The sequence below is a fragment of the Prunus dulcis genome, chromosome 1 (assembly GCF_902201215.1).
Source record: "Prunus dulcis chromosome 1, ALMONDv2, whole genome shotgun sequence".
Classification (NCBI taxonomy): domain Eukaryota; kingdom Viridiplantae; phylum Streptophyta; class Magnoliopsida; order Rosales; family Rosaceae; genus Prunus; species Prunus dulcis.
In genome coordinates this window covers 34,088,874-34,116,636 of record NC_047650.1, presented here as the reverse complement: position 1 = coordinate 34,116,636, position 27,763 = coordinate 34,088,874, and the positions used below count along the sequence as shown (strand labels likewise).

At 35.1% G+C, this 27,763-nt stretch overlaps 4 protein-coding genes across 4 annotated transcripts; 2 read left to right on the top strand and 2 right to left on the bottom strand.

Moving 5' to 3' along the window:
• Positions 1-3,472: 3,472 nt before the first annotated feature.
• On the top strand, positions 3,473-5,624 carry LOC117614754 (patatin-like protein 2). Its single transcript, XM_034343653.1, has 7 exons — positions 3,473-3,616; positions 4,022-4,203; positions 4,320-4,509; positions 4,596-4,757; positions 4,862-5,164; positions 5,259-5,431; positions 5,540-5,624. Exons 1-7 carry the CDS (start codon positions 3,482-3,484, stop codon positions 5,616-5,618), a joined length of 1,224 nt encoding a protein of 407 aa, XP_034199544.1. The 5' UTR covers positions 3,473-3,481; the 3' UTR covers positions 5,619-5,624.
• Positions 5,625-8,253: 2,629 nt separating this feature from the next.
• LOC117613823 (patatin-like protein 2) lies at positions 8,254-10,443 on the top strand. Its single transcript, XM_034342409.1, has 7 exons — positions 8,254-8,441; positions 8,578-8,759; positions 8,860-9,049; positions 9,188-9,349; positions 9,475-9,777; positions 9,934-10,106; positions 10,197-10,443. Exons 1-7 carry the CDS (start codon positions 8,307-8,309, stop codon positions 10,282-10,284), a joined length of 1,233 nt encoding a protein of 410 aa, XP_034198300.1. The 5' UTR covers positions 8,254-8,306; the 3' UTR covers positions 10,285-10,443.
• Positions 10,444-11,979: 1,536 nt separating this feature from the next.
• Positions 11,980-13,950, bottom strand: LOC117618809 (patatin-like protein 2). The gene is made up of 7 exons (XM_034348546.1): positions 13,798-13,950; positions 13,513-13,694; positions 13,154-13,346; positions 12,884-13,045; positions 12,476-12,778; positions 12,192-12,364; positions 11,980-12,067 (listed from the first exon to the last, which is right to left on the bottom strand). The coding sequence occupies exons 1-7, from the start codon at positions 13,948-13,950 to the stop codon at positions 11,980-11,982; spliced, it is 1,254 nt and encodes a 417-aa protein (XP_034204437.1).
• Positions 13,951-21,738: 7,788 nt separating this feature from the next.
• Positions 21,739-24,062, bottom strand: LOC117634939 (patatin-like protein 2). Its single transcript, XM_034369228.1, has 8 exons — positions 24,028-24,062; positions 23,794-23,991; positions 23,418-23,599; positions 23,144-23,330; positions 22,861-23,022; positions 22,446-22,754; positions 22,144-22,319; positions 21,739-22,035 (listed from the first exon to the last, which is right to left on the bottom strand). The coding sequence occupies exons 2-8, from the start codon at positions 23,923-23,925 to the stop codon at positions 21,972-21,974; spliced, it is 1,212 nt and encodes a 403-aa protein (XP_034225119.1). The 5' UTR covers positions 23,926-23,991; positions 24,028-24,062; the 3' UTR covers positions 21,739-21,971.
• Positions 24,063-27,763: the final 3,701 nt, after the last annotated feature.

Sequence of the window (27,763 nt, the reverse complement as noted above, 5' to 3'; positions counted from 1 at the left end):
CTACCCCATTAGTTGATGCCTTCACTCAAGCAAGTGCAGATTTAGTAGACTTTCATATGTCTGTGGTTTTCAAAAGCCTGGAATCCGAAAATAATTACCTTCGAATTCAGGTATTCGTCGACATTGCTCGATTGGTCTCATAACCATTTGGTGCCTTAATTTTATTATATGTATGTTGTTATGTAGTCTATCTGGAAAATGAAATTGCTGAAAACTAAGTACATTTAGTCTTGGTTAAAATTGCAGGATGATACATTGAAAGGGACAGTGTCCTCTATTGATAATTCCACGAAGGAGAATCTGGAAAATCTTGCAAAGATTGGAGAAGAGTTGCTGAAGAAACCGGTGTCAAAGGTGAATTTAGAGACGGGTAGTTTTGGACCGTCGAAACGTGAGACCAATGAACAGGCTCTTACAAGGTGTGAAATTATATATTCTACCTTAGCTTGTCAATTAAATCCTTCTTATGGCTTCTGTCACATAATAACACAGAGCAGTTTTTCTTTAACCCGTATGCAGGTTTGCAAAGCTGCTCTCTCAAGAGAAGCACCTTCGTGATCAAGCCTCATCATCTTAGAACCCCGTGGCAAATATTTGTGATGCAGTTTGAGATTTTCAGTGTTTTTTTTCTCTTCCTTTGTTGAAGCAATAAAGTCTGCTTGAGACTTGTAGGTTGTATCCAGATAGAATTTGTCCAAATTTGAAGTCATCCCTCTAAAAGTATTAATCATTTTGTATGCCAGGGGAACTTTCATAGGGAAAGGTTTTGGATTCTGTATGTTATAATTAGTAACATTCCTGGGTGGTTGAAACTTTGTTTTCTCATATCTGGCCAGAATAAAAGTAATTAAATAAATTTTACAATTCTGTTGATAATCGTTTTATATAGTCAATCTCCTGCACGTTTAACATTTTCTACTTTCGTGGGTTGTACGGACCTTGTTGGAAATTCTACTTTTGAATACAACTTGCAGTTCAAGTTAATGAAGACTGGTCTCCTTTAATGATTTTCTTCTATGGCTGCCATTTAAGCAAGAGTTAACTTCAATCAATACTGTTTTTTAGTAGTATTTTATTTCTCAAAATCAGAAGAATGTAAAAGCTAAAAGTTGAAGTTATGATTTTTAGTATCGCATGAACGCAATGGAATATGTCACCAACTTGTGATGTGATCAAGAGCCTCAGCAGGGGCTGCTAGTTCGATTGCTTTATCACTTGAACAAAAAGGAAAAACAATAAGGTTTTTTAATCAACAAAACTAATTGTCGAACATTTAGCATATTGGCCTGGAAATGCTTATAATACAGTTCTGCAGAATTGACTTCTGACTTCGATCCTTCGATTACAGCTGTGCGGTACACAAGTTTCCTAAACATGACATCAAGCTGGAGAATAAAAAGTCTGTTGCAGATTCTTATGAAATTTTGCATTTCTGAGTTATTTTCTCTCAACTCAGTCATGATGCATGGTGAAAGTCTGGACATCAAACTAACTGGTATGTATAAGCTCTAAGAAAGACAATGGAAAATTCACTTTCAGTGTAGATTGATCTTCAAATTATAGGCATATCATTCTTATATCTTCAGGTCACCTCAGGGAACGTAATTAAGATTTGAGCTGTTTTCATATGGGGAAAATCCGATGAAAAGTACAAAAACTTGAATGAGACTTAATGCAGAAAAGAATTCTTCATTACGTAGGTAACAGTTTTTCAATACAATTGATCAGGAGCAGAAGAAGGATTACATCACTTCTGGATAAGATTAGAAATGGAGTTAATTCTTAATTGAGATTAGGAGCTGAGCTGGAGGATTAGCTTCAGCTAACCTCTGGAAGCATAGGCTTCTGTAGAGAGTCTGTTCTTCAATGCTGACGTCCTGCTGTCATGATGGTTACCTCAGCTCTCTGAGTTAGTTTGCTTACAAAAACCATGCTCATTTAAAATTATAAGTAAAGGGAGGTGAGAAGAAATGAAAACATACAAAAATTCCAATTTATATCTAGGGAAAAATCTGTTTAGTGCAGTGAAAAATTCAGAAAATGAAGCAAAATGTTTTTCTTTTCTCTATTTACAGAATACTGAGTAATTGGAGATGATGTCCTGATGTTGTCCGCAATTATTATTGTGTGGTTGAGTGTAAGACAGGTACTAAAACATAATGTCCACCCTAATCAAGGTACAGGAAAAACTACGGCCATAGAATTATATGATTAAAATTATGAGCATTTGCTTGATGCAGTGTACCATACATCTCTTATCATCATGCATGTTGAAGTTATGTGCAGACATAGTTTAATTGAATGGTAGTGTAACATCCCACATCGACCAACGGAGAGGGGGTGATGTGCCCAATATGTACATGCCCACGTCCATCTAGCACGAGGCCTTTTGGGAGCTCACTGGCTTCAGAGTCATGGGAACTCCGAAGTTAAGCGAGTTGGGGCTAGAGCAATCCCAGGATGGGTGACCCACTGAGAAATTGCTCGTGAGTTCTCAGAAACAAAACCGTGAGGGCAGAGAGGGGGGCCCAAAGCGGACAATATCGTGCTACGGCAGAGCCGATCTCGGGGTGTGATAGGTAGAACATTCAATTTTTTATTTTGTGCAAGTACTTAGGATTTGTTATCCTAATTGACCTTCTTGGAATCCGTAAATTGAATAAAATCGACTTAAATGAGAATCATTCTCCATACCATCTTTTTTTAATCGCACGTCGTAAACAGATACAATAAAATTCCTGCTATCCTATCGTTGATCATTGCCGCCTTTTACGAATCAGAGCATTTGCAACGCGTTATATAATTTAAATTTCTGCTAATCCTTGAATGCAGCACTAGTACAAAAGAGCCTGATATTAATTAATTATAATCAAAAGCAGGACTAGTTGCTTGATAGAGGTTACTTTAGAGGTTAGGCAGTTCATGAGCAATGCAGGGTTTGACCTAACAAGCTGTTTCCTGTGCATTTGCTAACCTCAATTGTTTCACCTAATCATTCTCACCTACAAGTCTCACGAGGTCTCACCTACAATTCTAGAATTAATTCTCACACATTTGTCTTGTCCATGGCATAGCTTGAGGAGCAATGAACATGTTTGCTGTAGAAGCAGGGCACTGTTGGACTGTACATGATAATTTTAATAATTATATGTCATTTCCTTGCTTAGAAAACATGCCCTCCAACTTGAGCCATATCCACAAAACATACCAACCGGGTCAAAACTTTGAATCACATTCATCCTTTGACATTGTGCTTTATTCAATCACTTTTTTGGGGGGCATAATCCATTGACTTGGTTGAATCCTGGAAAATGTGCGTGCAATAGGAATCTATAAATACCTCCACTTCTCTCAAAGGAGAACTCACCAAAAAACTCTAGCAAGCTATTGTCTAAATCCCTCTCCTAATTAACTTCAGACTCTCTTTCTCTCTAGCTCTCTCTATCTCTATATAGCAATAACTCAAACTCTCAAGTCTCTCATGGAAAGAACCAAAAGTATACCCCTGCAGCCCCCAACTTATGGAAACCTAATCACTGTTCTAAGCATTGACGGGGGTGGAATAAGAGGGCTTATCCCAGGAACTATCCTTGCTTTCCTAGAATCCGAGCTTCAGGTAGAATAAGAATTTTACTTAGGTTATCTTTGTGTGGGAGTATACATGGTTTATGACTTCTATTTCACAATGTATAGATTCATTTGCGAAGTATGCATCCGGCACTGCTATAGTTTTTGGGGATACATAATTAACCTCATGTTTTTTATTCCAAGTCTGCATCACACTACATAAAATGCAAGACTTTTCCATTGACCGTTACCAATTAATTTTGGGTTGGATGCTTAAAGTTTTAAAAGCTCGTATACATAAATATTTATCTTCTTCTCCTTGGCATGTGCATGCATGCACATATACATGTATAGGATATTCACATGTCCAAAATCTGTCTTATAAATACTCTCTAACTTTTTACCACAGCTACACTGTTGCTAAAGGATACTAATGTTATTGATCATGTTGTAGAAGCTGGATGGTGAGGATGCAAGACTGGCAGATTATTTTGATGTGATTGCAGGAACAAGTACAGGTGGTCTTGTGACTGCCATGCTCACAGCCCCGGATGAGAACAACCGTCCTCTGTTCGCTGCCAATGATATTAAGGAATTCTACCTTAATGAGTGCCCTAAAATCTTCCCCCAGAATACGTAATGTTTACATAACTTTAATTTGCAGATTGCTACATTTTTGGATATAAATACTTTCTATATATATGTATATATATATAGTAAACTAAATAAAAGCTTAATGTTTTAAACAACAGGTGTCCGTTGTTTCCTCATGTTACAAAGATTATCAAAGCTCTAACAGGACCAAAATACAACGGGAAGTATCTACATAGCCTGGTGAGGCAAAAACTGGGTGACAAAAAACTGCACCAAACATTGACTAACGTTGTGATTCCTACATTTGACATAAGGAATCTCCAGCCAACAATCTTTTCCAGCTTTGAGGTTCACCTTCTGCTATTCACTTCTTTCTTCCTCAAGTTCATCTTTTCCAGCAAACATTGACTTATCATATATATGTGGTTTTTCAGGTGAACCATAAGCCATGCTTTGATGCCTTACTCTCCGACATATGCATTGGAACCTCAGCAGCACCAACTTATCTTCCGGCTCATTATTTCGAAACCAAGGACGGTGAAGGAAACGTTAAAGAATTTAACCTTATCGATGGTGGAGTGGCTGCAAATAATCCGGTACATAATATAAAACAACCGAATATTGAATATTAAATGTTAAATTCTTTTTAAAAAATAAATCCGGTTCAGAAAAATAACTTCAAGATGCGTCCTTGTTTCAGACTTTGCTTGCTATTGGTGAAGTGACAAAGGCAATAATCAAGGGGAGCTCCGACTTCTTCCCTATAAAACCTATGGACTATGGCCGATTTCTGGTGATATCATTAGGAACTGGCTCACCAAAAGATGAGGTGAAGTACAATGCACATGATGCAGCTAAATGGGGCATGTTGAATTGGTTAACCAGCGGTGGTTCCACCCCAATCATTAATGTTTTCAGCTACAGTAGCGCAGATATGGTTGATCTTAACCTCTCTGTGGTTTTCCAAGCCCTTCACTCCGAGAAAAACTACCTTCGAATTCAGGTATACTTATTTTAATCAGTTCTCTCAATTTGATTAATAACATGCAAAAACAAATATATTAACACAGGCACATTTAAAAAAAAAATACCCGCAGGATGACAAGCTACAAGGGGATGTAGCTTCTGTGGATGTAGCAACACAGAAGAATTTGGACAGTCTTGTGAAAGTTGGTGAAGGCCTATTGAAACAGCCAGTTTCCAAGGTTAATTTGGAGACAGGCAAATTTGAGGCTTGTAATCATGAAACTAATGAAGAGGCTCTTACAAGGTATGCATCATATATTAACTGCCAATATTATTATTATTCCATAATCTATGTGCTAATATTTTTCTCTAGTAATTCATCCAAAAATTAAAATCTGTAACTTACTTGCAGGTTTGCAAAACTACTCTCCGAAGAGAAGTGGCTTCGTCTTGCAAGGTCGCCCCAGGGACATACTCCAAAACCCAACTGATCGATCATACACATATTATGTTCACAGCTCATGATGAATTCTTTCATTCATTATTGTTCAAGTAGTAAATAAAAATTGTAATTTTTGAGGTATCTGAATAAATCCCAGGTGGGGTGGGATATCAATGTAACAGATGTATTCATTCTTCTCTATCAATGAAATTTAAGAATTGCAATTTGCAAGCAAGAACTATGCACGTGGCCAAATTTTTATATATTATCAGCAACTCTGTTTATGATTAAATTATTATTAAACTGTATTTAGTATAATAAACAAATTAAATTTAACCTTTTTTGCAGAAAAGAAAACTATGCACGTGTTATTGTGACCTTTTGAGCTCTTTCGACAAAATGGCTATGCACATATCACCAACTCTTTGGATTAGAGATAGTGATGTTAGCTTTAAGAGCTGAATTTTCGTGTTTGGCTTTTTGTTGCTGCTTGGTTTTTCTTATAAGACAAAAAGTTTTAGGAGCTTTTCTCTGCAGAGGGAAATGTTGCATTATTAGCATACAGAAAGTAGACGTATATCACTATTATTGGAAAAGTTAAGCCCAGAGGTTAAGTGTAATTTTGTATTAGTCAAGTTGGAATGTGACTCTTACCAACAAGTCCACGGACAAAAAGGGTGCAGGTCAAGTTTGTGAAAATGAAGGCCACCATCTATCTTGAGCACAGCCAAAAGGTTGAAGATTTAAGTTTTAGCATCAAACATACCAATTCAATTGCTTCATCACTTAAAGACAGAACGGTGAACAGAATTGTAATCGTCAAACATTGAACATGGACTAGGGATGGCTTTCACTGAATTAGATCAACATAAATGCATGGACTGAATTCTATAATTTCATGCGTCGTCTAGTGCGTTCTCCTTTTTTTTGTGTGTGTGTAAATATGATATCACCACCAGTACTAATTAAAGAGTATTACAGAAACAGCAGTATCGTGAGGAGCAGAGTACTAGTTGAAGCTTATCCTCAAGCTCAGCCTCTAAACTAATTAACTGTTCTTAAAAGTTTGTTACATCAGTTAGTTTTAAGAGAGGCATCAGTCTTATCAATTGATACATTTTATTGCAGCTGCTCTTTACATCAAGAGGAGTCTTTTATCAGTTTTTCTTCATTGAATGGGAAAACCCTCTTGCAGTTTCACTGATATGTCATAGTTTCATCTTGTTACACTTTTTTGCTTCATTATATGGCTGGAGAGTAGATAGCAACAAGGAACTTAGGGAATATAATGCTAAAAAGTGTATATATATATATATATATATATACACTTGCTAAAAGACAACAGAAAACTACAAACTTACATGCTGGAGAAATTTTGCAGACTCATTGGTTTGATGAACACACTGTAATCTTGTGATTTTTGCATCCTTTAAATCTCCCCGAAGAAATAGTCGTAGTGATCATCTGCTCCTCAATCTTTTATACAATCCAACTCAGTAAAGTGAGTATACAAATATATACACACTAGATGTATGTATTTGTGCACGTATGCTTTACAAAACATTGAAAATTCTACCACAATGAACATGTTATTTGGAATTGAGGACTTAAATTAAAGTAATAAATTTTAGGAAGGTTTCCACTACCATTTAAACAAATAATAATGGATTATCTGGAATCAGGATTTCAGCAAATTTAAGAAAAAGAATGGATAAGTCACTTTTCACTTGCAGCTAACTTTAGGTATTGTATGGGGGAAAGTGGGAACAGATGAATGACAGTAAATTATACAGAAATTCAATTTATATTCAAAGGGAAGCGTTTACTAAGCTTTGTACCACATGGTAAAACAGAAACCAAAAGGTTTTCCTCTTCCTTATTGACAGTAGCATTTTATTGTACAATGATTGATGACTGTGCTGTTAAAGTGTACAATTGCTAATAAGACAACATGTTACCCCCTAAATCGAAGTCCACGAACAATATATGACGATAGAACTTGATTAAATTTTGCAGCATCCCTTTATCATCCTATTGAAGTCAAATGCAGGCAAAATTGAATGGAAGACCATTTTCCATCACACTGGCAACTTGTGGCCTCCTGATTGCCTTTCTAATCTTACTGCTAATGTTCATTGCCGCCTTATACGAATCAACTCTTAACACGTAAAGATTTAATCCTTTGACAAGGAATCTTAAATATCATAATGTCCCTTCATTGTATGTAGCCGCACAGAAGAATTTGAAATTTATAATAAGCTAAAGTATTGGCTGCATGCTTGATAGAGGTGCTTTAAGGGTAGGAAATTCATGGCCGTCCTCAGTGGGGATTGGCCTAACCAGCATCATGTTAATTAGCCTCCAAGATGGCTTCACATTGTCACCTACAAGTCTCATGAAGTCTCACCTACAATTCTACAATTAGAGGAACCATAATTAACCATTTTCCTGTAGAAAGGTGCTAATGTTTGACTAGAAATGAACATTTCCAATCTCAGTCTACATGCTGTCCAACTTGAACTATATCCAATAAACTACAAAGGATTAAAAAATTTGAATCACATTCATACCCATCGACATTGTACTTTTCTTAACACTTTTTTGGGTACATGTATGCATAATCCAATGACTTGGCTATAAATACCCCTGTAGTACTTCTGTCAAAGGGTAACTTACCAAAGAACTCTAGCTATATATTTATCTAAACCCTCTTCTAGAATTCAGCAGCTCAAGTCTCATGAACAGAAGCAAGAGTATACCTTTGCAGGCCCCAACCTATGGAAACCTCATCACCGTTTTAAGCATCGATGGGGGTGGAATAAGAGGGCTTATCCCTGGAACCATCCTTGGTTACCTTGAAGCTGAGCTTCAGGTAGACTATTCAATCCTTATGTCCTCTGCATATGCATTCACATATAATGTCTTCGATCGATAATTCCATGTCAAATAACATTGTTTCTAAGATATTAGTGTCATATAAGTACTCAAAATGTTTGATCATGTTGCAGAAACTGGATGGTGAAGATGCAAGAATCGCCGACTATTTCGACGTGATTGCAGGAACAAGCACTGGTGGCCTTGTAACTGCCATGCTTGCAACCCCAGATGAGAACAACCGCCCTGTGTTTGCTGCCAAAGACATTAAGGACTTCTACCTTACTCACTGCCCCAAAATCTTCCCCCAGAAACAGTAATGTTTACATGTTAAATGCCAAATTTTTGTTAAATATTGCAGAACATGTTTTTGTTAAAATAGATTCTAATATAAGCACTAATTTTTTAAACAACAGCTGTCCAATATTTCCTTATACTACAAAGATCATCAAAGCTCTAGCAGGACCAAAATACGATGGGAAGTATTTGCATGACTTGGTTGGGCAGAAACTTGGTGACAAAAAACTGCACCAGACATTAACTAACATTGTCATTCCAACATTTGACATAAAGCAGCTCCAACCAACAATCTTTTCCAGCTATGAGGTTGCCCCCTTACTTTGAATTTAACCCATCATATCACTTCTTGACTTAATTTTCTTGATCACCAGTTTAATGTTACTTTTACTGTTTATTATTTTATAATTACTCTGTTTAAATTATGTGCTTTTCTTGGGTGGTTAGGTGAAACATAAGCCAGGCTTCGATGCTAAACTCTCAGACATATGCATTGCAACCTCAGCAGCACCTACTTATCTCCCAGCCCATTATTTTGAAACCATGGACCCAGAAGGGAATGTAAGAGAATTTAACCTCATCGATGGTGGTGTGGCTGCAAATAATCCGGTACATATTTTCGCACATCTTCTAACAAAGTTTATAAAAGAAAAATACCACTCGACCACTAGCTAGTTGGTTTTCAAATAACTCTATGTTAGGGTAAATTGATTATATTTTTGCTCTTATTTCAGACTTTACTTGCTATTGGTGAAGTGACAAAGACAATAATCAAGGGGAGCTCAGATTTTTTCCCTATAAAGCCCATGGACTATGCAAGGTTTCTAGTGATATCATTAGGAACAGGCTCAGCAAAAGCTGAGTTCAAATACCATGCACTTTCTGCAGCCAAGTGGGGCTTGTTAGATTGGTTAACCAGCGGTGGTGGAACCCCAATAATTGATGTTTTCAGTCAATCAAGTGCTGATATGGTCGATTATCACCTTTCTGTTGTTTTCCAAGCCCTCCACTCAGAAAATAATTACCTTCGAATTCAGGTAATTAATCCAATTCATCACTCATTGTTCGGACCACATTTATTGATCACGTTACTGACTACTCTTTAATAAACTATATGAGTTCGAATCAGCTGTACTCAGTAAATGTGTTACAAATCGTATTATTATTTATCTTATTAACCCAAATTAATGCAGGATGACACGTTAACCGGGCATGTATCTTCTGTGGACATAGCCGATAAGAAGAATTTGGATGATCTTCTGATAGTTGGTGAAGGCTTGTTGAAAAAACCAGTTTCCAGGGTTAATTTGGAGACTGGCAGGGTAGAGCCTTCAAAACATGAGTCTAATGAAGAGGCTCTCACAAGGTAATAAAACCAACAAAATATTCATTTCCAAAATTTATATGTTCAATTTTTGCAATCTGTAATAATAGAAAGTTGTAATTGACTGTGCAGGTTTGCAAAACTATTATCGGAAGAGAAGTGGCTTCGCCTTGCAAGGTCACCCCACGGACATACTCCAAAACCAAAACCCAACTACTGACTCTTTTGTTTTGCCATTAAGTGTTTTGTATTGAATTTTGGTGTTAATTAATTTGAGGGAAAAATTGTTGTAATAAATGATAATCATAATCAACACTATGATTATTAATTCAATTATTTTCTGTTTTACTTATTGGGAATAGATAGCCATAAATGATAATGCGCGTCGTTATCCATTTTAGTCCAAATTTAAACTTCAAAATAAAACAAAAGTTGCTGGTCCAAAAAACATATTTTTAATCTTGTTTTCTTTTTATAAAGAAAGCAATGAATTTTATTAAGGTGCCGACATATATAAAGTTGCCTCGTTAAAACTCTTTCTATATATAAAAGGCAATTTCTACACACACACATATATAGTTTTGATCTCTTGGACTAAGGAGTCCAAGAGATTTGTGGTCACTCACCGTTGGATGTAAATTCAATGGTTCACTTACTTTTGCACTCCTGTTAATAAATTTTTTTGAACCATTAGATTAATATCCAACGGTGGGTGACAACAATATATATATATATATATATATATTAGATATGAAAACAAGGTTATTTAGTCATATACCCATTATTAGCACTAAAACTATAAATAAACCATACACCATTTTTTGGAGTTCGATTTTTTGTAATTTAATTGGGCCAGCTTTCATTGCCATTGATGCCCTATTGAGTGTTTTGGGCTTTTTTGGAGTTGGGTTTGTTTTAAAAAATCAATGACAATTTTGTAATTTAAAAGAAGTTAAAAGTCTTTTTGTTATGTTGTAAATGGGCTTTGGGTTTTTTCTAAAGTCCATTTTATATAGGGATTTTTTATAATTTAGGATCCTATATTGAATATAATAGTGAATCTCCCTATACTCAATTAGCATCCCATTTTATGGTTTATTTTATGCCTTGACCAGTCGCCAATAAAATTCAACCCTGAAAGAAAGGGTTTGAAAATTCTTGTGAAGTAGATATTGAAAGCAGTTGGAGGGAGCATGCATATTGACCATTTGGTCATTTTTGTTTTGTGGTCTGAGTCTGAGACCCAGAAACCATGAATTTTTTTCTTCCAGTTAATAGTCAACTTGGATTATGATTGTTACCAACAAGTCCACTTAATCATTGTTTAAATTATCAAATAGAGACTTTTTAATTAATTTATTTGTCCTTGCCCTTATGGAATTTGTCTCTTTTCATATGGACCCGTCAAAAGATTGACTTTCTTTTCTTTTTTTGGTATTTTTTTTTCTTTTTTTGGTTTTTTGTTGTAAGTAAGTGTGGCAAGGAACCAAACCAAAGAAACAAAACACACAAAAAAGCTGAGAAAAAGGAAATTATGTTTTACTCGAAAATCGTATACCAAAATCCAATTTCCCCCCTTTTTCTGTCTTACATAACATTATTGCCGTACTGTTTCAACTTTTTTCTTCTTCATTTTTTTTTCTTTTGGTTTTCAGGTCTTAATTAATTGGATGTGGGGAAACTAGCAAAATAAAATTAAAATACTTTGATTTCTAACTCAAATAAAGAATGAAGTAAATACATCTGATCACAGCCAACATGCTGGTTGGTACTAAATTACAATATGAACAATAATGAATTAATTATTAGCACTAATTTCACCATATGGTTATTTATTTATTTAGTGCTTTATTTTAATTTTAAAAAATTTCTAATTAGAGGGAATAATAAGTGCGAGATTAGCAATATGTGATCATCAGTTGGAGTTGCTGTCAGCTACAGCCTTTCCATGTGGTGATCTCATTTCTCGGCCCTTCCTTTCCCTGGACAGAATTTGCGCCACCCTACATATATACGTGCAGATTAATTAAGAAAATTAATTGTGATTAGTAATGTTTAATCAATATAACATATTTATGATCATGCTAAAAAATCATATTAGTTTGGTGAGTAATCAAATATACATACCTTACGAGAGCTTCTTCATTTGTTTCCTGATGAGCAGGCTCATAGATACCGGTTTGCAAATTCACCCTCGAAACCGGTTTCTTCAACAATTCCTCTCCAACTTTTACAAGGTTATTCAAGTTTTCTTGCGTAGCAATATCCACTGAAGATACTGTTTTCTCCAATGTATCATCCTGCACCATATATATTTTCACTTCGACCGTTAATTACCGATTTTTACTGTGAGTTTGGATAATTGATTATGGTACAGATTCATAGTATGGCAGTAAATATATCCCAAATACCTGAATTCGGAGGTAATTTTTCTCACAGTCAAGAGCTTGAAAAACAGTAGCAAGGTGGAAATCGACCATGTCACTACTTGCCTGAGTAAATACATCTACCAATGGAGTGGAACCCCCTTTCGTCAACCATCCCAAAAGACCCCATTTAGCTGCATCATCGGCATCATATTTCTCTTCAGATTTTGCTGAACCAGTACCCAACGATATCACTAAGAACCGACCATACTCAGTTGACCTTATAGCAAAGAAGTCAGAATTTCCCTGGTGGATTTCTTTTGTCACTTCGCTTATAGCAACCAAAGCCTGATAAGAAAAAAAAAAAAACAATATAATGAACGAGAGCTAAATAAGCTTTTGAAATTGCATGGTGTATTATAGATCATGGTCATAATTTAATTATATATATACCGGGTTGTTAGCAGCAACGCCACCATCAATGAGATCGAAATCTCTTGATTCACCAGTGGAAGTTTTTGTTTCAAAATGGTGCGCTGGGAGATAGGTTGGGGCTGCTGAAGTCCCAATGCATATATCCGACAGTAAAGCATTTATGCTAGTGTTCTTTTTCTCCTATAATCACCATCAAAACACAAAACCAACCACGTAACTATATTAGATTTAACAAAACAAACATATATATACACACACACATATATATTTAAAGATATGAAAACAAACCTCATAGCTGGAGAAGACCATTGGTTGGAGCCGCTTTATATCAAAAGTTGGGATTATAACGTTTGTTAATGTGTCACTTAATCGTATGTCTCCTAATATTTCCTTCACTATCTTATGTAAATACTTCCCATCATACTTTGGTCCTGACACAGCTTTTACCATGTCCATGGCCTCACGAATCAATGTGTAGTTGCTGCACAAGAAAAATATATGTGATTGTTAGCCACTATATATGTATAATATTAAAAAAGAAAAAGGTGTTCAAGCTAAGATTAATTATACTAATAATTGATTTACATGTACAAGATTAATGACATTGAGTTGAAGTTAAGATCGATGTTAAATAGCTTGTTAGGTACCTGTCTTGGGGGAAGATTTTAGGACAATGTTCGAGATAAAAATTGTTAATATCTTTAGCAGCAAACAAGGGTCGATTATTTTCATCTGGGGTAGTAAGCATGGCAGTCACAAGCCCACCAGTGCTAGTCCCTGCAATCACATCAAAGTAATCTGCAAGCCTTGCTTCTTCACCATCCAGCTTCTGCATGTGGCAAAGTTCAAGTGAAAATAAATTAGCAAGACAATAATTTTAAACATTATTAATTAAAGTTAAATTATGGGTTTTAATATATATGCTTAATTACCTGAAGCTCGGATTCTAGGAATTTGAGTATAGTTCCGGGAATAATCCCTCTAATTCCACCTCCATCAATGCTCAGAACGGTGACGATGTTCCCGTAAGTGGGAGACTGAAGAAATGATCTTGCTCTCTCCATTTGAGATGAAAGAGAAGGCATACCGAATGATGCACAACACAGGAAAGGTATAGGAGAGGTACTCGGAAGGAAGAGTGCTTATTTAGTATGAACTAATGAATAGAACTGCAGAGAGAATAAAGCTTGAACACTAAAAGAAGGCTGATGATGATGGGATTAATTGACTTTAGTAACCATGAGCATCTAGCTATGCTTTATATAGAGATCTTTTCCCCTTACAACTTTGACCCCAAATTTGTATGCATGTCGCTATAACAAGTTTTAAGTTGGACCACTTCTGTCAGACTTCTCTAATTAAACACTGCATTCGTGTGGACGTGATTGATTATCTGAAAACAACTATTCACAATAATATTCGACATATATGGAGACACCAAAATTTATTCATCAAAGATAAAGTCCCATTGATTCAAATTTGGACCCATTTTAAACCTTATGAAGTAAAATATTATTATTTGTTTCGTGAATAAATTTGGTGACTCAAAGCATCATGAATTACTTAAACCTACCGTAATCTGTTTGTTTAAGCAAATTGATAAACAGAAGCCAAGTCAATTTTGAGAAAAAATTGCCAATATTATATGTACGCAGCTTTCTTAAACAACAAGAAATGATGTTGTCAAAAAGTCATATGCCCTAGATAACTAGGTTTAATTCCGAACACATTACTTGACTTTGAGTACTAGTTTATAGTTGAGAAGAATTCAACAGGAGCATCTTAATTAACGTTTACCTGCTTGTACTTTTACTATATTTGTGAATCTTAATATTCACCAACTTAGTCACGAGTATATATATTTTATACACATGATAAAATTTTATATATTTTATCAATCAATGAGCTACTGTCAGACTTTTCTAATTAAACACTGCATTCGTGTGGACATAATTGATTAAATGCTTCGACCTAATTACTGAATCTTACCCGAGTACTATTTACAATAATATTCAACATATTACATACGCTTACTGCTATATGGATGGAGACACCAAAATTTATTCATCGAAGACAAAGTCTCGTTGATTCAAATTTGGACCCATTTTAAACCTTAACAAGTAAAATATTATTTGTTTTGTGAATAAATTTGGTGACTCAAAGCGTCATCAATTACTAAAACCTTCCGTAATGTATTAGATTGTTCTAGACTGTTGTTTAAGCAAATTGATAAACAGGATGCTGGTATATTATATAGGTGTTTTGGCAATTGATTTACATGCTAGCTTTGATAAGTATGAGGAGGAGAGGTTCCTTCAAATGAAATAAAGATGCTTCTTTTTCTTTTTCTTTATGTTGAGATATAATTTAAATATATGTGAATCATTGAGACTGGGTCAAGACGTTTCACAATCAGTATTTGTGGGTGAGCACTTCTGGGAAATTTTAAAGAAACAAGAAGAAGACCAAAAAAGACACCGAGAAGACAGTTCTAGTGGGAAAAAAAGCAATTACCAGAAGCAAGGAAATTTCATAAGACTCTCTCCTGCAAGAAAGTTCTCACGTATATGGACTTTTCTCATTTACGGAATGTAAGAAATTTCTTCAATATTCTTTATACCAAAATTCAGATTTTTCCTTTGTCTCGACTCTTTCAACTCTGTAAATTATACAATATGGGATCCGGTTAGATAAACCCAATCGAAAAATAAAAGTCTTCAGCAAATTTTATTTCTCCAACTTCCTTTTGCGACTATATATAATGATATTAATAATACATATGATAAAATTAAAATTGTATTGTATGTATTTTGTCAATCAAATGGGCATGGGAATGTGTTAATTTATTCACTTTGTTGGGTAAGTTTGGCATTGCTATGCTGTGAAAATAATCGATTCAAATTAGCTATGAGAGAAAACAGTTTGGCGTTTCGTAAACTTTTTGTGTTGTTGGTACAACAATTAGTTTCTAAGTGTTCGGTAATTTTTTTTTGTAAAAGTGATATGAGCTGTGTATAATAACTAAAAATGGCATTATGTTGAAATGATTTTTTTGTTAAAGCGTTTGATGAAAGGGAAAGCACTTTCACTTATATATTATATTAAATATGTTTCCATCACACCCTAAAAATTATTTTAATTATAAAATAAATGAAGTATTACGTTGAAAATTAAATATTTGTATCCAAATACTCTAAACTAATATTTCAAGTTAAATCCAATATATTCCATTAAAAATAAATATTTTGTCAAAGAAACAAAAACAAAAACAGGAACAGAAACATAAATAAATAAAAACTAACAGCAACAACTATTGAAGTTAAAATCCTAGAAATTAAAGAGAGAATGAAGAATGAAATTTATAGTTAAAACCCTAGAAATTAAAGAGAAAGAGTGAAGAATGAAATTGAGAAGAAATAAACATAATACGCCTCTTACTCAAGTCTTGTGGCTTCTCATGAGTGTGCTTGAATTGATTCAACAAGAAAAAATAATAGGAAGAATAAAAGAGATTCAAGAGAAGGAGAACTCTATGAAAGAGATGGCGTGAAGAAGCAAAGGGTTGCGAAGGAGAAAACGCACGAACAGAAGAGATTGCGTGAAATAGATTGGGGTATTTTCAGAAGTTTGTAAATTTCATTAAGCCCAGAACCTCTTCGAAACTGATTCCCGCATAATCAGAAAATGAAAGTATCTCATTAGCAGCTTTTCCTTATAACTTTCTCTCACAACAATTTTTAACAATAAGTGATTTTTTTCATAATTTACTAAATGGGCTGGGCTTCCCAAAATTTTTCAAAAATCACCTATCACCCTAAATAAGCAATGCCAAACGGGCATTTAGTGGTCAGTTTTTCAGAAATTGAGCCTAAAATTTATATGGATTTCTATCAAGCCTTGATTTCTTTTTTTCTTATGAGAAAAAAATAAAAAAAGAAGGAAAAAACATGTTGAATATCTTGATTGTTAGGTTATGTTTAGCAAAGGTTTTTAGCTTTCCTTGACAACTTTGTAATTGCATATGGTAATTCACTTAACCTCAAGAGAGTTTATAATTAGACTAAGGGCCAATTTAGCATTACTGTGCTGTGAAAATAATCGTTGTTAGATTTGCTGTGAGAGAAATCAACTAGGAGAAAAAACAGTTTGGCGTTTGGTAAACTTTTTGTTAAAAGTATTACTGGTACTAATTCCAGCATAATCAGAAAATGAATGCACCTCATTAGTTGTTTTCCCTTATAGCTTTCTCTCACAACAATTTTTAACAGTAAGTGATTTTCTCATAGTTTACCAAACGAACTGAGCATCCCAAATTTTTTAAAACATCACTTATCACCATAAACAAACTATGCCAAATGGGTAATAAGATGAAGAATGATGAATCAATGGCTGTGGTACAAAACAAAAGTGACTTGTTGCCAGTCATGAGTTCTCAAAGGTAAAATCATTCATGAAGCATGTTCATGAATTAGAGGATCTTAAGGTATGACTAGTCGTCTGAATTTCTAGGTCACTACCAGCTCATTATTTTTTTTCACTGGTTTTTGTCTAGGTGTAGGGTTTCTTGCCAACTGTATTAATTTTGGATTGCATCGTTTGGTAAAGAGTAATGCTACACTTACTACATTTTTATCCTACATTTCTATATCACATGATGTGGCATGCCATATTATATGCCACATCAATTAAATCAATAAAGTGTATTTTAATTAAGACAATTATAAAAACAAATACTAGAATAAAACATAAAAGAAAATAAAATATTAAATAATTCTAATTGATGTGGTTGTCCACCTCAGCTACCACATAAGATGGTATAGGAATATGATATACAAATGTGGTAAGAGTATTATTCTTTGGTAAAACTCTCAGCCCTCACCTCGCAGCCGTCACTTCTCTGAGACCCAATATTTTGTAAAGCTTTGGTCCTCCCTTTGCTCTCTCTCTGGTTGAGATGTCATTCTCTTGAAAATGATTTTTTCAAATGGCATTTGAAAATCTGCTGTCATGAGTTTTTGAAATCTGCATATAATATATTCATACACTTCATCTTTCCCAAAACGATTGGAGAGTTGGCTCATATAGCTGTTGCTCCACATTTTTGTTAGAAGTCAATTCTTTTGAAAATGAGTTTTTAAATATGCATTTGAAAATTGCTTTTGTTAGTTTTAAAATCTACATCTAGAAACTACATATACATCATCTAAATCTAGGTCAGATTCTAGATTGATTTCTTCAAGAGTATGATTTCTTGAAGAAATTGGTATTTTATTTGGAATCCAAATTTCTTGTTCATGTTCGGATTTGAGCTATGTAAGCCGATGCCACGGGATAAACGAGCTGAAGAGGAAGCTGCCATTGCCGTGAAGGACTAGCTGCGTGCTTTGCTAAGTTGGAAAAGAAGGTTGTACAGATGAGGTATAGCTTGTTTCCTAAATAGACATAGGATTTCTTGAGCTTGCGTGTGAATTCTTTGTAAGAATCTTCTTTGCTTAGTAGATTGCTTGGTCAGATGATGACCCCCAATTCTTTCCAATGGTGGGTTTTCTAGGTGAATAATTTTCTGAGTTTGATTCAATGGATGTACACACACTCTACACTCTAGTTGTTACTAACACTAGGGATGCCTAGATGAACGGATCATTCTGAGTACCTAAGGTGTTACTTAGCTTTCTTCTATGATTGCAGGTGTTGATAATTGGTCTGTTGTGAATCCAGGTTCTGTATTACATGTTTATGGGCCTATGACTAGTTGTTGACTAGTCATACTATTGCTTAGCTTCATACAAATTTTGGTTAATTGATTTACTTTGTATCTGTGAACTGATTGGTTGTTTATAGGTTTATGACTGGTTTATTGACTAGTCATATTTCTGCTAGGTTCAGTCGATCATTGTTATTGTCAAATATGTTTGATTAGGGGATTTGGGTATGTGTATCTCTTGATTGTTCATAGTTCTATGACTAGTCGTTGACTAGTCATATGTTACTAGAAACATTTAATCATTGTTGTCTTAGATTTATCCATTGGGGTTTTAATTTACCCCCTCACCTAAATACTAATTTCACTTGGTATCAGGGCACCACCACTTAACATAAATAGAGAGATCATTTGGGCAAAAATTGGTATTAGGTGTGTAAATACGGAAACAGATCAAATTGCTCTTTGCATTCATGATGAGCTCACTTTGTTTGTCAAAGAAACAAAAACATGAACAAATAAAAACAAATAAAAACCAACAGCAACAACTATTGAAGTTAAAATCCTAGAAATTAAAGAGAGGGTTAAGAATGAAATTTTTAGTTAAAACCCTAGAAATTAAAGAGAAAGAAGGAAAAATGAAATTGAGAAGAAATAAACATAATATGCCTCTGACCTGAGTCTTGTGGCTTCTTAAGAGTGTACTTCAATTGATTCAACAAGAAAAAATAATAGGAAGAATAAAAGAGATTCACGAGAAGGAGAACTTTCTCAAAGAGATGGCGTGAAGAAGCAAAGGGATACGAAGGAGAAAACGCACGAATAGAAGAGATTGCATGAAATAGATTGGGGTATTTTCAGAAGTTTGTAAATTTCATTAAACCCAGAACCTCTTCGAAAATGATTCGTGCATAATCAGAAAATGAAATCACCTCACTAGCTGCTTTCTTTTATAGCTTTTTCTCACAACAATTTTTAATAATAAGTGATTTTCTCATAGTTTACCAAACGGGCTGGGCTTCCCAAAAAATTTTAAAAATCACTTATCACCCCAAATAAGCAATACCAAACGGGTATTTAGTGGTCAATTTTTTTGAAATTGGGCTTGAAATTTGTACAGATTTCTATCAAGCCTTGATTTTTTTTTTCCTTATTAGGAAAAAAGAAAGGAAAAACGTGTTGAATATATTGACGATGATCAAAAGTTTAAATCTATCGAAACTTTTGCGCAATCCTAAATTCATAATTAATCCCCATACCTAATATTAATTAACTCTAAAGCCGACCAATATAGCCAATCCTTTCTGGTTATGTATAGTTAATAAAATAAGGAACGAGAAAAGTACGGATAAAATACGTACGTGTTTTATTAGGTAAAGTTTTTGCAAAATGCAAATGAAAAGTTCTGCCATTATATAATATTTTAATATATGTTATTTTTATTCAATAATATGTGAAAAATACATGTATAATATGTGGATTTTGTATATATTATTGAAATTTTGTATAAAAAAATACGTGTATTAAACACGAAGAATACGTACATATGTGTATTGTACGTTTGATTTTTTTTTTTTTAAGTGTATTACCGAGTCTTTAAGGAAAACAACAGTATTTAAAAAAAAAATACATATGTATGTGTGTAATACGAGTATTAAACGAGAAAATATTATGGCTCGTTTGGTACACCGTTTTAGACTCTGGATAAGAGTAAATAGTCAATGTCAAGTATTTGGTGTCAACTTGTATTATTTAATTACCTGACTATTTTATACGGGTTGAGTTTTTAATATTCTCCTTACCTGACTAACTAATATAACTCACACACCTCGGTTTAGATAATACACGCTTAATTATAGAGCTAGGGAAAAAGAACACACACGTTAATGGGAAAAATCCGATGACGCTATTTTCATCTTCTTCTTCCTAGGGTTCTTCTATGCTATATTCTTCAAGGTTATTCTCGTCACTCTTCTCCAGGTATCCATCTCTCTCTCTCTCTCTCTCTCTCTCTCTCTCTCCAATATGCTTATTCTCTCTTCTTCCTTCTTCATCTTCTCTTTCTTTATACATTTTTATCTTTTATTAAATTTTTGTGGAAATTAGGTTATGAGTTTTTCCTTTTTGAGGTTTTTTTCTTGCTGTATTGGAACGATACATGCGGCTTTGTATCCAACTCAATAATCAAATAATCATCATGCGTATCCAACTCAATACATGTTGCTGAGTTTTTCTTGCGTTTTTTTCTTTATGTATTTGATCTTCTCCAGGTTTCAAACTCAATAATCAAATTATCATCTCAAGTCAGCGATTAGAACAATACATGCAGCTATGTTTTTCTTGCTGTATTTCTTTTTTTCTACTTTTGGTGCTTTGTTGGTTTTTTGTTATTTATTTTTTTTGCTTGTTTCGGTGTTGCTACTGCTGGCTGTTAATTCTCTTCTTGCCTGCTTTTGTTGGGCTTCAAAATATTCTCTTTTTTTCTTAATTATATATATGCAAATTATATTATCTATATTTCCACTTAAATTATCAAATAATTTTTTGTAAAAAAATAGTGTGATCCAATATTATCCGGAACAGCTTAACTTAGTCATACTATTTATCCAGAACAACACCAAATACCTTATAACATTGTGGATAAACAATAAGTACTCTCCGGAACAGATTAATGCTATCCGACATAAATTAATCAGTACAGTCCGACTTGCAATTAGCAATCCATTAGGCCTGTAAAGTGGAATTTAATATTAATTAGCAATCCATTAGGCCCTGAAGATTTGAATTACTTGGGTGGTGCTACAAAGGTTTTTTTTTTTTCAATTGATTTACATGCATCACCTTGAAGCCTAAAGTCTCTACTACTACAGGGATGGTTTGATTAGTACGAGGTGGCTCCTTCAAATGAAGATGCTTCTTTTTCTTAATTTTGATAAGAAAAATATGTGATAAATTAATTCAATGGAAAGTTCTCCATATTAACTTGTTTAATTAGTGTTTAATCAATCAATTTACAACGTGGGATATATGTTTAATTTGTTTCGAAGTTCATCGCAATGATTCAAAAGAAAAAGAAACACTCTGGTGCGTAATACTTAGCCAAATAAATAAAGAATATAAAGGAACATATATATATATATATACTGCTGATTACATCACAACCAACCTGTTAATTGGTATTTATTGGGAAAAAATAAATTAAACAATTTCTCGCTTACATTGGGAGAAAATAATTTCAGTACTGAATTACATGAAGAAAAAAAATAAAATTATTGACCTAGCATTTCATCATGACTTTGATGGCCTTTTATTTTTCTTGAAGATTAAACATAATTAAAAGGAATTATATATATATATATATACGTGTATGAGAGCAGCATATTATTTCTTTGGTGGTGCTGCTGATCATGTCCTTTCATGAACGACCTTGCTCCTCTGAGCCCTCTCCTTAGAGAGAACGCTCGCTATCCTACACATGCAAATTAATTAACCAAAAAAAAAAGTCATTAGTATGTTAATTTATTGAATTTACATCATCATGCTACAACTTAATCATAATATATAATAGAGCAAATACCTCACAAGAGCCTCTGCATTTGTAATCTCAGGACGAACAGGCTTGGATTTATCGGTATCAAAATTCACTCTCGAAACCGGTTTCTTTAACAATGCCTCTCCAACTTTTACCAAATCATTCAAGTTTTGTTCTGTGGCAATATCCGCAGAAGCCAATGTTCCACTTAACGTATCATCCTGCATATTCATTTCCGAGTACTGTGCGCTTAGTTTGTCTACATAATACATTTTTTTGTGCGTATATAAAACGGTCATTTGATCTAGTGATATTTATCTCAACTTTATTGCACATTCTTATGTTACCTGAATTCGAAGGTAATTATCATGAGACTGAAGGGCTTGAAAAATGGTAGAAAGGTGGAAATCAACCATGTCACTACCTGCGTGGGTAAATATATCCACCAGTGGAGCCGAAAAATGGGATCCGATAAGCCACCCGAAAGCACCCCACTCAGCCGCTTCATTGGCGTCATACTTCTCGTCAGACGTTGTACCAGTCCCTAGTGATATGACTAGGAACCGCCCGTACAACTGTTCATTTTCACCCATAGGCAGGAAGTCAGGGTTGCCCTTGTGGATTTGTTTTGTCACTTCGCTCATAGCAACCAAGGCCTGGTAAAAAAAATATATATTTAATACACGCATATTAATGATGATCATATATATGAAATAATTCAGATTATGCACATTAGGTTTTTGCAATTTGATCAATGTATACCGGATTATTGGCAGCAACTCCACCGTCGGTGAGATTGAATTCTCTTGATTCACCATTTGAATTTGTGGATTTAAATTGATAGGTTGGAAGATAGTATGGGGCTGCTGAAGTTCCAATGCATATATCCGAAAGCAAAGCATCCAAGCTGGGTTTCTTTTTCAACTAAAATCATGACAAACATATACATACAAAATCAAGAAATGTTCATAAAAAGAGCACCATTAGAATTAAATTATGTAAATATATGCATGTGTTTCAATTAAGAGATAATTAATAAACAAACCTGATAGCTGGAGAAGATAACTGGTTGCAGCCGCTTTATATCAAAAGTTGGGATTACAACATTAGTTAATGTGTCGTGCAAATGTTTGTCTCCTAATTTTTCCTTCAACATTTTATGTAAATACTTTCCATCATATTTTGGTCTCCTTAAACTTTCCAAATTCTCTGCGACATTGACGAGTGGAGAACTGTTGTAGATGGATGAAAATTAATTATCGTGAACCATTATGTATATGAATGTTGTAGTACAAAAATCTATGAAGAATTAACTATACCTGGATTGGGGGAAGATTTTAGGGCAGTTTTCGAGATAAAAAGGGTTGATATCTTTAGCAGCATACAAGGGACGGTTATTTTCATTTGGGGTAGTAAGCATGGCTGTCACAAGGCCACCTGTACTAGTCCCTGTAATCACATCAAAATAATCTGCCAGCCTTGCATCCTGACCATCCAGTTTCTGCATATAGCAAACAAGTAAAGCGAAAAGTTAGTCGCATTAGATTATTTAAAAAAAGAATGAGAAACACCAACAAATTGTGAGAAGTGAAGCAAACATGCTCGCTAGGTGTAACACCATGTGATGGTGTGACTAATCCACTTATATTATAATACATATATTTATTTAAAGCTCTGGCTTGATCATTGTTTTACCTGAAGCTCAGACTCTAAGAAGTTGAGGATAGTTCCTGGGATAATCCCTCTTATTCCACCTCCATCAATACTAAGAACAGTAATGAGACTTCCATTTGTGGGAGAGTGAAGGGATGATCTTGTTTTCTCCATTAGTGATACAAGAGAAGGTTACGCACAATACTTAGTTTAGAACGAAAACTCAGAGAGAGAGAGAGAGAGAGAGAGAGAGAGAGAGAGAGAGAGAGAGAGAGATTAATTTGAAATTTCAAGAATCTCAAGAGGAAGGCGTTGTAGGTTGTAGGAATTAAGCTTTGGTTGTGGGGTTTATATAGAGATCTTTCCCCCCAAAACTTATGTATATCTTGACCGAGTTGTTTCAGTTTACTTTGTCTTTTGAATAGTCCTTATATTGTTATTAGACATGCTTTCCTATCGTTTCAAAGTCCAAGACATAACATTTGTATTGTGATTATTCATTTGTACGTCCATGTTTGCCAGAATAAGTTTATGTTCTTCGCAGTGATTACACAAATCTTCCTACACAGAATTTTCTATTTTCTAACTAGTACTGCTGCATATGCATTGATTTCTGCACGTGGAAATACTCATCACTATTTAGTCCTTTTTGAATTGTCCTTATATTGTAATTGGATATGTCTTTTGAACACGTCATTTCAATGCATTGTACGTATCGAACAAGTTGCAATGTTTTTCGTGGGAAATTTCATATTTAAATGAAAATCACGATGTTAAAACATAATATTGATTTAAAATCCCACATTTCAATTCACTTCCGTTGAGATTCACACATATGCACGTACGTCATCGTTTTGAAGCTGGAACATCCAAACCAAGATGGAGTGCTCATCCTGCTTTCTCGTGTTTTGAATTTTATTTACCAATACCAGGTCCAGCTTCTTAATTTGTCTTGTACAAGCTTTGATTGGGATGGTCCAGCATGGCTGCCTCCTTGTCGTGAGAAATGCTTGCTTGTGCCAACAAATTCATCAGATAAACCCAATCCTTAATGGCATGTTTACAATAAGGAATGAGAGTCGCTCCCATTGAAGGATATTTCAGTATTTAATAATGTGATTGCTGATACGACTCGCTCCGATTACAAATTAGTCGACACGTTTAGTAATGTAAACGAAAAACCAACAAGTATAGTTCGATGAAAAAGGGTCTTGACTTGCACAGGGCGGACGGATTAAGGGACAACAGGGGTCGCTTGACCCCACGAACTGGCTGGAAAAATGGCTATGGACAGCAGAAAACAGAAAACATGGGTTGATGTGGAAATGCAGAAAACATGGGTGTGTAGCTCGAGATAGAAAGCCAGAAAACATGGGTGCTGGAATAAGGGATGAAATCCTAATATGCTTTCGTTATTCAAGACGATGTCTGATGCTTTCATTACTATTTAAACCAGGACGTCCTTCAATCTGAAAACAAAAGCAGACTAGAGAGAAATCAATCAAAATGGAGTTCCCTTCGATTCCTAGAGCCTCAATAGATTTAAATTTATCCCTTACTCCTTCTTCAAACCAAGAAACAACACATGAAAATATTGTGTTTCTACTCTCCAATTTTCACACCATTTCTCCCCCTATGGAAGCTGCAAATATGCACAATGAAATTCCAGTAACTATCAACATGCTTACACCATTGCGAACTTGGTAATGGCAAGGAGGTTTGACAAGATTGCAATGGAAGAGACCAATTTTTTTAAAGCTCACTGTGTTGCTTCGGTAGCAAATGTAGGATTGCGTCTGCTAGCGAGGAACCAGGAGTGTGCTTCATTGACTGCTCTAGTCGCATTGTTGAAGGCCGAAGTTGTTGAATTGCATGGGCAACTCAAGCAATCAAACCAACATATAGAAGCACTAAAAAAGTAAAATTGAGACTTTGCTAATGACAGGACCCGCCCCGGAATTTCCCTGTAGACCGGAGCGGACCCCGTCTTTGTTCCGACATCACCCCGATGCCGGGCCCACTTACTAGAAACCGAGACTCTTTACCAAAATTTTGGCAGAGACCCCCCTGTAAATTTAAGAAACCCAACAGAATTCAACCTGCATCAAAATACAAACAATCCCAACCAGCAGCATGCTTTAAAGCGAATAAACAATTTACAATGAAATGGCCTCAGGCCTCACAAATCAAACCCTAACAGGGCGATAACAGAGCATGTCTAAGAACTTCAATTTCAACAAAACAGAGTTCAAAGGAAATAACATGAAGAAAGAGTCCTACGAAGGCTCAAGGCTCGGAAGCGCACGATCCGGCTCTGCTGCGGAGCTCAGTCAACTACTGGCTGGGGGGCGCAAAACAGAAAATTGTGAGTGGACAAAAATAAATTCAGTTCAGTGTAAACCAACGTAATATAACCCCACCGTTTAGAAAACCATGCAAGAAATTCCATGCATCTCAAAACCTTCATACTCAAGTATAAATATATATATATATAATATATATAAAAACAAATCAATACTCGATGCCAAGTCCACAATCCATAAAGAACGCTTTATAAAACCCACCATCCAAAACTTATAAATCCCACAACCAAACTCTCAAAAGCGTACCCATTGGCACGACCGGCAAAGAAGTATCCTCACCGAAAAACATGAATGAATGATTATATATATAAATATATAATATAAGAGATATGTATATAATATAAATATGACCATCACCTAGTTGTACCGGGGAAACAATCCAACCGGGGGATTGTTTGACTAGTCACCCTGGCAGAGTCCTCATGATGAGTCCTCAATCCACCATGTGACTAGGGAACGAGCCGTCCAACTGGGGGACCAACTCTCAGCCAGCACGTACCGTCGATAACCTCAAAACCCGTACGTCTGTGATCAGTCCTACGCGCGCAGACTACCCAATCAAGGGTCTACAGCAACATCCCGTCAAGGATGCCCCGGGTTCCGATTCTTCCAAGTATCTCAAGTATCCGTATCCAAGTTCCAAATCAGGGGAGGTACATAGGGTAGTGCTTATAGCACACCAAACTGACATTCTATACTCACCACTTTCCACAATCTCATCTCAACAACCCAAGTACCTCGCACATAACCAAATATATATAGAAATCCTCAAATCCATATATTCATACTCAAGATACTCAAATATGTTAAACCCAAAATATATTTTCAATGCCTCATAAAAATATCCCTTTCAACAACTGAATAAATAATATATCCAAAAATACCATTTAAAACATCATGCATAATATTTCCCAAAATCCATATAAATATACTTTCAATACCCAACTATGCCAAAGCGCTATATAGACATCAAATTCAACCCATGAATATAATATATTCAATAAATCGTTAAAACATTATGCATAAATCTTTCATTAATAAAACCATGCATAAGATTTGAAAACAAAGTCCACTCACAAGTAGTCCCACGCTGCTTGACCCTGAGAGGGCCCCGCCTGCTGCGTATGCGTGGTCGGAGTACCTAATTCAGAATACGTATACGAGATTAATACGAAGCGTTTCGAACGAGTACTTTGAATTAAATATCCTAATTTCCCAGGTTTCTAGTAAGTGTACTAGGAACGCAACGTTCTAAGGTCCAACTACCCAATTTGGACGATGGAACAGCTTCGGGAGACACTCGGTCAACCGACGGTCAAACTTCCCAATTCGGGTCAACCGGGCCCACGGGACCCACGACCTCCATTTTACAATCCGAAAGTTCCTAAAGGTTCCCCAAGGTCTAAGATACCCGTCTCGCAAGTTTGGTCCGAAACGGACGGTTAGATCGCTTACGATCGCACAATCGGACGGTTAATATAAAACACAAACTTTAAGTTATTGAATCGGAATATCCGGGGTTCCGATTCACAATCCGCGAAATCCTATACGATCCTAGGAATACCTAGAACAACATATTTTAATTTGGGAAGGATCTAACGGTCGGAACCTATCGAACCCGGATAACGCACAATATGCGAAAATCCGTT

What these genes read in the sequence shown, in the direction of transcription:
- LOC117634939 (XM_034369228.1), bottom strand. Translation starts at nt 23,925, where the DNA reads ATGGAGAAAACAAGATCATCCCTTCACTCTCCCACAAATGGAAGTCTC. An exon ending in TCTTAGAGTCTGAGCTTCAG is followed by an intron (nt 23,600 to 23,793) that starts GTAAAACAATGA and finishes TGCTATATGCAG; the next exon opens with AAACTGGATGGTCAGGATGC. An exon ending in ATAATTACCTTCGAATTCAG is followed by an intron (nt 22,320 to 22,445) that starts GTAACATAAGAA and finishes ATGAATATGCAG; the next exon opens with GATGATACGTTAAGTGGAAC.
- LOC117613823 (XM_034342409.1), top strand. Translation starts at nt 8,307, where the DNA reads ATGAACAGAAGCAAGAGTATACCTTTGCAGGCCCCAACCTATGGAAAC. An exon ending in CAATCTTTTCCAGCTATGAG is followed by an intron (nt 9,050 to 9,187) that starts GTTGCCCCCTTA and finishes TTGGGTGGTTAG; the next exon opens with GTGAAACATAAGCCAGGCTT. An exon ending in ATAATTACCTTCGAATTCAG is followed by an intron (nt 9,778 to 9,933) that starts GTAATTAATCCA and finishes AAATTAATGCAG; the next exon opens with GATGACACGTTAACCGGGCA.
- LOC117614754 (XM_034343653.1), top strand. Translation starts at nt 3,482, where the DNA reads ATGGAAAGAACCAAAAGTATACCCCTGCAGCCCCCAACTTATGGAAAC. An exon ending in TCCTAGAATCCGAGCTTCAG is followed by an intron (nt 3,617 to 4,021) that starts GTAGAATAAGAA and finishes ATCATGTTGTAG; the next exon opens with AAGCTGGATGGTGAGGATGC. An exon ending in AAAATCTTCCCCCAGAATAC is followed by an intron (nt 4,204 to 4,319) that starts GTAATGTTTACA and finishes TTTAAACAACAG; the next exon opens with GTGTCCGTTGTTTCCTCATG.
- LOC117618809 (XM_034348546.1), bottom strand. Translation starts at nt 13,950, where the DNA reads ATGCCTTCTCTTTCATCTCAAATGGAGAGAGCAAGATCATTTCTTCAG. An exon ending in AAAATCTTCCCCCAAGACAG is followed by an intron (nt 13,347 to 13,512) that starts GTACCTAACAAG and finishes TTTCTTGTGCAG; the next exon opens with CAACTACACATTGATTCGTG. An exon ending in GCGTTGCTGCTAACAACCCG is followed by an intron (nt 12,779 to 12,883) that starts GTATATATATAA and finishes TTTTCTTATCAG; the next exon opens with GCTTTGGTTGCTATAAGCGA.